This window comes from Periplaneta americana, chromosome 5, assembly GCF_040183065.1.
Source record: "Periplaneta americana isolate PAMFEO1 chromosome 5, P.americana_PAMFEO1_priV1, whole genome shotgun sequence".
Classification (NCBI taxonomy): domain Eukaryota; kingdom Metazoa; phylum Arthropoda; class Insecta; order Blattodea; family Blattidae; genus Periplaneta; species Periplaneta americana.
The window spans coordinates 83019834-83030437 of record NC_091121.1 but is presented as its reverse complement, the minus strand read 5'-3'; the positions used below and the strand labels follow the sequence as shown (position 1 = coordinate 83030437).

General features: G+C 33.4%; 1 protein-coding gene across 1 annotated transcript; it reads right to left on the bottom strand.

The window, feature by feature from the left end:
- Nucleotides 1–399: 399 nt before the first annotated feature.
- On the bottom strand, nucleotides 400–7504 carry LOC138699922 (uncharacterized). The gene is made up of 4 exons (XM_069826121.1): nucleotides 7304–7504; nucleotides 4131–4272; nucleotides 1561–1614; nucleotides 400–500 (listed from the first exon to the last, which is right to left on the bottom strand). Exons 1-4 carry the CDS (start codon nucleotides 7414–7416, stop codon nucleotides 462–464), a joined length of 348 nt encoding a protein of 115 aa, XP_069682222.1. The 5' UTR covers nucleotides 7417–7504; the 3' UTR covers nucleotides 400–461.
- Between the last annotated feature and the right edge of the window lie 3100 nt (nucleotides 7505–10604).

Here is a 10604-nt window from a genome sequence, read left to right as displayed (position 1 = left end):
CAGTATAATATACACTACATAATGAATACGTCCGCATGGACAGCTCAGTTCGTGAGTAAAAACACACATTGTTAATGCTGTACTGTATTTTAATTAAACAAAAACCTAATGAAAATTATCAAACTCAAAGCGTGATATTTCGTAGTTTAGTAAATGGATGAACTACTTTTCTTCCCTCCTATACCTAGTAAAGTGATTTGTTTGTATTTTACGCCAGCATCATCGAACTCCAGTCGTGGAAGGGGGTAGTAAACGGTGTTTCCGGGTCTCAATCATTGAACCAAAGGTATAGCCAGGTTAATATTAAAAATGTTAGTAAAAATAAAATTATGTCCCTGTACTTTCCATAATGCATTTGTCATTCTTGCTCCCACATCATAATCTGAATTGAATAAGGAGTTATTGTGACATAATGATTTATTTATTTATGAGTGTAATATTTACATAAATGCGGTAGCAGACTAGTAACGTTGCTTTGGCTCGTCAGCTCTGACGTGTACCTGAAATGAAAGAAGATCATTACTATGCTGCTACAGTCTCTTACTCTGTATTCAGCTTAAGTCTATGGTTATGTATGGCTCCTGTGCAATGTTCCGTCTGACTAGGAAGACGAGCACTTCCTCAAGAGCTGTGATAAGGAATTTATGATGAGGGATTGCTGAAATTGTTAAAAATTCTTAAGAACTGTAACAAACCATCGACTTCTTTTGCCAGTGATCAGGCTTGTTCTGATTCCTAATCAACATTAGTCATAATCAAGCAGCGAGACTCTATGATTATGTGTAGGCTTCGCATTTTTGTCACGCTGAATTTATCGAGGAATAGGCCTATAGCCTTGTACGGAGGGAGTTCAGTCTGGCCAGGATGGCCAGATTTGGCGATATTTCGCCGTTTGGGATACATAAATAGGTATATAGAGACCTATTTTTAAGGAATTTGGACGATATTCGTCCCGAAAAACGTGATTTTTGGGCGACAATGCGATCTGTACTTTGAACATAATGTACTAGAGACACGATTTCTTCCACAACAACCGGCAGGTCTTTGATGCCTCGACAAATTAAACTATCAATGTTATGTTAATACATCCGGTACATACTTACTGTTTCTATGTGCAGATGTTATTGTCAATATTATGTGCACGCACTCATCTAATCTAAGATTTCCACCGTATATAGTCCATACTACAGAACTTCCTATGATAAAACGTCCATATTGTCAAAATGTCCATATTGTCAAAATGTCCATACAGTGAAAATGTCCATGTACTAAATGTCCATACGATAGAAAGCGTCGGTTGCTGGAACTGACGTTTCGACCATCTTGCTGTGGATGTCCTCAGAGCTCTGAGGACGGCCACGTTTCGACCATCTTGCTGTGGATGTCCTCAGAGCTCTGAGGACGGCCACAGCAAGATGGTCGAAATGTCAGCCCCAGCAACCGAGACGATGCGGCAGAAACCCGGAGACCATCAATCCATTCAAATGAATTTACTTTGCGTATTTATTTTTTAGTATTAAACATTAGTGTGACCTAGTAAAATTCAATTTCGACACTCACTTCAGGTATAATGATGCCAGGTTCAATTCTGGGATACCTTTTCTCTTGATCTTCCTGCAACAAACATTTTTAATTACATAGGTTACCATCACTTTCGACACCATTGTGATATAATTTTGATATAGGCTATTTAATACATATATATATATATATACATAAGTCAATAAAATTAATATTTATCAATTAATTTTCTACCCTTGTGTATGTGTGAGATGTGCGCAGACGCGAAAGTATATATATATATATATATATATATATATATATATATATATATATATACAGGATGATTCATGAGGATTTACCGTCCCTTTACGGAGCTTATTTTCTAAGACATTCTGAGCAGAAAAGTCATATAAACATTTGTCCTAATCTCAATACTTTCAAAGTTACACTAATTTGAAGTTGTTTGTAAAATACCTTTTTTCTTTAGTTTTGAGGGTAAAAGAATATTACAAATAGAGAATGAACTATTCAGAAGTATATCATTTCTTTAATTGGCTAGTGTTCTGAAGCTAAAAATGTGTTGTCAGTTGCTTTGTACAGATTTTGTTTTTCAATTTTTAACTAAAAATGAAATCATTCTTACCCACTTGTCACAAAAATTGTTACAAATCATACAACTTTAGGAACATCATAATGCATCATAATGTACAGTCTTGAAGAACTACAAGAGTGGCATGATTTGTAACAATTGTTGTGATAAATGCGTAAGAAAATGTAATTTTGCATTTAAAAATCGAAAAAAATTCTGTACGAAGCAACTATGGAATTCACAACACATTTTTAGCTTCAGAATATTAGCTAATTAAAGAAATGATGCTCCTGAATAGTTCATTCTTTATCTGTAATATTCTTTTACCTTTAAAACTCAAGAATAATGGTATTTTACAATGTACATTATGCAACGAGCCTATAATGATAGTGATTAAGACGCAAGTATGTTTGTTTATGAAACGAGCGCAAACGAGTTTCATAATTTTCATACGAGCGTCTTAATTACCATATAGGCAAGTTTCATACGACTTTTTATGCTCGACCATATTTCTAACTTGAAATTATTCAGAAGTATCATTTTATTTGTATCTGACTCAAGATCGGAAGTGACCTTGTGTATAGCTCGTGTGAGATGTGCGCAGACGCGAAAGTATTGATTTTTTCCGAGGAACAATAATGTCATTGACCTTGATGTAGAGAATAACATGAACTAATTTTGGTATAACCTGGAAATTGATTTAGAATTGAAAAACGAGATGACAAATTGAATTTATTTGAATATTATTTACAATTAACGCTAATTGTTATAGTAACGGAACATAACCTTCTGCGACAGTATTGGATTTCCAGCCTCCGTGACGTTTCCCTCGTTATCTTTCGATTGCATATCCGAGAATAATCGAAAACCTGAACTTTAATGAATAGGTGTACTTTAATGACATGCATTAAAGTACCGCTACCAGGTGTATAATTATTACATTTCGGCATGGTCGAGCATAAACAATTTTAAATTAGTGTAACTCGGAAAAACTTGAGATTCGGACAAATGTTTATATGACTTTTCTGCTCAGAATGTCTTAGGAAATAAGCTCCGTAAAGGGACGGTAAATCCTCGTGAATCACTCTGTAGGAAATAAATAAATAAATAAATAAATAAATAAATAAATAAATAAATAAATAAATAAATAAATAAATAAATAGGTAAATAGGTAAATAGGTAGATACGTAAATACGTAGATAGGTAGATAAATAAATACTAAATAAATAAATAAATAAATAAGTAAATAAATAAATGAATAAATAAATGAATAAAATAATAAATAAATGAATAAATGAATAAATAAATAAATAAATAAAATAATAAATAAATAAATAAAATAATAAATAAGTATATATATATTATTGAGCCTGATTTCATACTCGACGAGTAAATAGAGATTTATCCTCCATACGGACTTGATGTATAACCCCTTGACTTCGTTCTGCGCTCTCTTATGATATGGTCAATCACCAATCTACCAGCTATTTATGTCTGTCTTGTGATAGGTTAAAATTTTCACTATAGAGACAACAAAGACAAAAGAGCCCAATGTTCGAAATTGATGATGATTTTGGTTTTTATAGTTATCATAATGGTGATGGTGATGGCGACGTTATGATAGAGAAATATAAATCCAAGTTGTACGATCTCCAACTTGCTATTGCAGGCAGACTAGGTTTAGATCTCCACCGTCCGTGGGAGAAAGAGATTATAGCATTACTTAATACTTCGAATAGGCCTACGTAATTACGTAATAAAGTTTATTTTAAGCTTTGATATGATATGAAGGGTTTAGAGCCATAGTGGGCCAAGCGCCATTTATTAAAAATGGGAAAAGTAAGGGTTAAAGTTACGTGAATACCATAGTTTAATGAAGATTGACGTATCATTTACTTTTAATGTGCATACTTTATATTACTTGCTATATGTTTCATCCAATTATGGTAGTAAATTTTAATCTTTGTTTCCTCCGTTTTTAGTATATGGCACTTGGCCCATTATGGCTCTGAACTCTTCGTTTGATTATAAAACTAACCTGGTCGAGGAAACTGGTCTTCTTCTTCCTGTGCGCCCTGCGTTGCTGATGAAGAGGGCAGCCGGCTGTCTTTAAGCACACTAGCGCCGTTGCGCTCACCACTAGAACCACCAGAATTACAGCTCCCACTATTGTGAATAACCTGAGAAATGACAATAGCTATGTAAGTAAGGACTGGAAGGAAATTTAAGGTATGTTTTAGCTGTTGATAAACGATGTCTGTTAGGCAATCTTATTAACTTCAATTAACCCTAGCACTACTGACGTGCGAATGTATAAGGAAGGGGGCAAAAATTGCCAGCCTTTTGTTTTGAGTTTTTAATGAACTAGGAATACTTTGCAATGTTACTAAACTTCAGTCTTTTCTATATTAAGTAATCAACAAAAACATTATATTGCAAATCACAAATAGCAAAACTGAAAAACAAAGTCATAAATTGCTTAATTCTCAATAGCTTTCTTTTTCCACTTACTTTCACTTTCACAATTTGTGCATATGTCTAAAGAGGTTAAAAATTACCTGCACTATAAATAAAGAATATAGGGAGATTTAAATTATTCATAAAAATTATAAATCCATGTCATGTGTTTGAGATATTAATCTACAACTATCTAAAATCTTGCTTCTTCAGTTCAACAATTACACATATTACACAAATACGAGTAAAACCAATATTGCAGGCAATTTTTTCCGCACCTTTGGCAGTCCTAGGATTAATATTGTACTGTATAGGAAAATCTGTCAGAACTGAATATCGTCAATAAATTGGCATAAACGAAAATGCAAACGTCTTTTGAAGGCTTTTGTTGTAGTGGCAAATGATCACCACCACCACCACCACCACCACCACCACCACCACCACCACCACCACCACCACCACCACCACCACCACCACCACCACCGTCGTCATCAATCTACATGATCATCGTCATCATCATCAATTATAGCCTAATTATAATACAGACTTTCTATTGACTTGAATAATATATTTCAGTATCGCATTTTGAGATTTTTGTCTGTTATGAGTCAGTTTTCTAATCCAATCTTAAGAAAAAATTAAGTGGTCGTGTCAGCTCATATTATCATCCTCATTACCAGTCTGCTTTTTGGCCTGCAATTGAAGAGTGTGATCCCAAAATTCGTACAGTCCATTTTTATGAAAAGACTGATCTAGTTTTTTTTTTATTCTCCTGTCTACGGACTGGACGAGTTTTAAAATAACATGCACAATAACACAAACTTTTAGACAAAGATTGACGTTGTTTTTGAAGAAAAGACATCTAAAAAGTCATAAATCATAGAAATGGCCAAATGGACTGAGCGAGTTCTGAGACCACACTCTTCAATTGCAAATTTCATAAATATGCTACTTTACTATTGATTTTTTAAAATTTTTTGTATTGCATTTTTTATTCATTAAAACTATTAACTACATTAAAGTAATACGACTAACACATAAAATAAAATAAAATAAAATAAAATAAAATAAAATAAAATAAAATCAATTCTCCTCTTTATGAGCAACTCTCATATTTGGGGGTTCAATATTGCATTATAGATAGGCAGAAAGAAGAACAAAATAAACGATGAAGTAATAAAATAAAAATAGTATAGAGTAGAAACAACATGTGATAAAATAAATAATTACAATGGAAAGGGTTTTTATACATAAGTCAATAAAATTAATATTTATCAATTAATTTTCTACCCTTGTGTTAATTTTCTTAATAATGACCTTAATTGTAAGCTTAAATTTTACTATATTCATATTTTTCCGCTCAGGGTATTGAGAAATTAAATGATTATATAGTTATAAGCCATAGTTGAAGCCATATTTCATACCAGCATACAACTCTGTGAAATGAAATAATATGTACTGAGGCTTGTATTCTAATAAGATGCATCTGAACCCAAATCAAGACCTTAAATGTATTGCTATGACATTTTGGAAAACGTATTATATATCATTCAAGTGTTAAAATTTATGTTACCTTGATAACATGTTTCGGCCTGCTATCGGCCATCATCAGAACTGGTCGTTGCTAGTCTTGGCGACTTTTGTTTTGTTTCCTGTGGGGGTGTGTTTGTGTAATGTGAAGTGAAAGAGTGTGTGTGTTCTGAAATTGAGTTGTTTGTTGAGAATTTCATTTGGATGTGATTTTGTATGTGTTTGTATATTTCGTATTGCTTTAGCCGATAGCAGGCCGAAACATGTTAACAAGGTAACATAAAATTTAACACGTAAATGATATATAATACGTTTTCCAAAGTGGGTGGTATAGTGTTAAAAGTTGTGTAATCAAGATGTATATATGCTATGACATTGTTTTCTTAATAAGTCTCGCTCAGATATTGTTTAATTAATAGGATCTTTGAAGCAGAATTTTATTGGGTAAAAACAATAATTATTAAGTTCTTCCAATTGGGGGCTAACCTAGAAGAAGTAAGTCGCCTTTAACCGCTGGAAAATTACGGAAAAGTGAGACATCATTTGACAATATTGGACAAAAACTAATTAAAAAATATTAAAAATTGATCTGATTTTAGGAAATATTAAAAATTATAAAATCAAATGGAGATCACATGCCCTTAGAATAACTTCTGAAGGACTGCGTTCCTGCCCAATGCTAAGTTTTCATCCACAAGGATAAAGTTATTTGTGGCGTCTGCTAAAACAGTGAAATATGAACATAATAGGTCATTAGCTCTAATATATGAAACGAGGAAGGAGAAAAACAATAATAATCTTTAACATTTCCTTTCATGAATGCTATTATAATGCATACTCTTTTCGAACACATTATATGCATGCTATTAAAATATAAATATAAAATCGAAGTAAATTATTAAAACAGTAACTGCATAATAGATTGAAATAATTGTGACATCATTATAGTCTGTACAAATATTAAAACTACTGCCTATGATATTAGTACGACATACGAGAACAAACTTTCATTAAGCATTCAAGCACTAATATAATACAGAAAAAATGTCACAAATATCTAAATTGAAACAGAGTTTTTAAGGGTAATTTACCAGTGGTGTACAAGTCTGAAGTTAATATCACTTTCTTTAGCTTTTAAATTTGTTTCTGGTTCCGGTATGCCACTGGAAATCTCCAATTCCTTAAACTATTACAAGAGAAGAATTAAAATTATAGTTTACTCACCCCTGGGGAATATGGTAGTCGTATACACTGGAGAACGGGTGGGCCGTCGACAGGTCAAATGTTGCAGATTCAGAAGCTGAACCCGCAATCACAGCAGTGATATTAGCAATCATGTGACGTCAGTCTCTTAGCGGAACGGTTCACAGGGCACAGACCTGTCGTGTTATGCTGGAGTCGAACTATGTGTTCCCATATACCACTCATTACTTAATCTAATCAATCAGTTGCTCATGATAACTTTTTAACTCGTAGCGAATCCTAAAAGCAAGGCTGCCTCTTTAGTAAAAACATTTGTTGTGAAACTATTCAGTGAGTGGGGAGAGAGAATACGATAATTATCTAATGAATGAAATTTGTACCTGTTTGTTTACCCATTTTTAACACATATATTATATTATAATAAATAATATATTATTTAAATGCTATAGGGCAGACAGTTCGTAAACTATGTTCAAAATGCTGACCGTTTACTTTAGAATGCAGTTGATAGAGCAGTTGTTTTTTTTACTTCGTTATTTAACGACTACGAGGTTAATTAACGTCGATGGAATTGGTGATAGTGAGATGATGCCGAGGATTCGCTATAAATTACCTGATATTTGGCTTACTGTTGGGGAAAACCTCGGAAAAAACCGAACCAAGTAACTAGCCCAAGCGGGAATCGAACCCACTCCCGAGCGCAACTCCATATCGGCAGGCAAGCGCGCCTTAGCTGATTGAGTTACGCGATGTCCGATAGTTCTACTGAATGGCGAGTTCTTAAAAAAGAATCTGGAATATCGTGAATATCATAAAAGCAGCAGTAATGCTGGTCTTTAACTCGTTTTCTGTATTGAATGAAATTTCATGCAGTAAGTGTTTTTTAAAAGTACCTACTAAGAAAAATCCACAGGTATTAAGTTCGGTGAACGTGCTGGCCAGGGTGTAGGTTCTCATCTACTAATCCAGTTACCAGGATACATTACGTCAAGGAAAACATTTTCCCCACGATTATAATGCGCTAGAGTTCCTACGCCCCGAAACCAGATTTTCTGACGCATTCTCGATAGAAAACCCTCCAGAAGTGACGGTAGTTATACTGTATCTGTCTGAAGAAACGTCAGCATAAAAACCAGACGACAGTGGATTATACGAGTACATTCCCTATCTCAAAATGGGTCTACTCGTATTGGTTCCCTGAATAATTTCTTAAATATTTTCGGTGTTATTCTGATTCACCCTGCAGACATGACTGAACCTATAATAATAATAATAATAATAATAATAATAATAATAATAATAATAATAATAATAATAATAATAATAGCAGTAGTAGTGGCAGTAGTAGTAAAATAACGATCTAAACATTTATTTAATTTCGTTGAAAAATTTCGTAATTTTTCATGTAAAATTTTTTACATTGGTTAATAATATAGTTTTTTAAAGCTATAATTATTAACCAATGTAAAAAAATGGACATTACGACGAAGAGAAGAGAAGCGAATAGAAGCATTTGAAATGTGGATATGAAGAAGAATGGAACGTGTGAAATGGACAGACAGAATAAGAAATGAAACTGTGTTGGAAAGAGTGGGTGAAGAAAGAATGATGCTGAAACTGATCAGGAAGAGAAAAAGGAATTGATTGGGTCACTGGCTGAGAAAAAATTGCCTACTGAAGGATGTACTGGAAGGAATGGTGATCGGGAGAAGAGTTCGGGGTAGAAGAAGATATCAGATGATAGACGACGTTAAGATACATGGATCATATGAGGAAACAAAGAGGAAGGAAGAAAATAGGAAAGACTAGAGAAAGCTGGGTTTGCAGTGAAAGACCTGCCCTTGGGCAGAACACTAAATGAATGAATGAATGAATAATTATAGATAATAAAATTTAACCAACACCTAACATGAAAATGGATCATTTCAGCCTTTTCAATATGTAGAAAGGTGTTGCATTGTTGTGATATTGTATCGTTCAGTATTCTGGTAGATGAATTTCAGTTTGAATAGTGAAGTATGAGATTCCCAGTTCGAGAAAAAGCAGACAGCAACTACTTCTGTGCGCAAAATGTATTTAAAAGGATTTAAAAAGTAAACACGTTGCTTTAAAGTTACACGATAGTCAGAGAGTGAGAGCAGGAATTGGCAATTAAGAATGGCTGCGATTTCTTGACCTTCGCTCCCACTTAATTCAGTATTCAAGTGCATGGCACTTCAAACAGTCTACGTACCTACGTATTTTATCCTCCTGTGGATTCCTCCATTTTAGTTGCGTTTAATAAGTGACACGAGACAGATTATTGATTTCATTGTCAATTTGTTCGTGCAAATTATACGATAGCTATAGACCCTACTTGACTGCGTGTCTATAGTATCCACTCTTGACACTATGGTTCAATAATCATGTTATCCTACATAAATCTTTACTTGTGATTAAGTTTTACTTTTAAATTGATTCTTTTTCATTTGTTCGTCATCTTTCACTCCTCCTTTCATATCGACTTATAACCCAGTGTACTGTAGGTGAGAACATATCTTTTGAGCAACACTAGACATGTACACTTACCACTTACCACAGTTATATTCGGCCACAGCTGACACCCGCAACGTGACAAAAAGTCTTCCACAGGAAGAAATTGTACAACAACTTGCACAACGTTTTCAGGTTGATATTCATATTTATTCATATTCATATTTATTGTCATCATACAGCTTTCAGGTAGTGGTTTCCCTCACATTTCTGCATACGGTCCACCACTACCCTTGATTACATTCCATCATATATCCTTTATATTTCTCTTATCATCTATGTCTCCCCAAATCTTCCAATTACCTAAAGTTAAACCCTATTACTGTCTATTTCTTCCTCCATCCTTTCTGATGTACAGTATTTACAACTCTTAACCTTCTTTATCTTCCCTCAATATAATTCCCGAAAGCTATGCTAAACTGTCCACCTTACTCTTATATAGAAATATTCGCGCCTACATCTACTCTCCATCTCTACTACTATTATTGTCATCTTTCATTGCTGTTATCCCTACTTTTATGTTTATCGTTAAAACCTTTTTATCTCTGTCTAGTATTCACTAATATTTCTACTATCTCATCTACTTTATCTTATTATATTATTTTTCAAGTTGATAGTCACTTCATATGTTAATTTTAATCTAATGGAAATTTTAAATTGTAACTATATTTTATTCTTGTAATTTATATATTTATTGTTTATTGATTCCTAGCCAACTATGAATTACAGTGTTCACATTTTATGTGTTTCTGTATTTGGTCTGAAGATGGCAAATATTGCCGAAAACGTT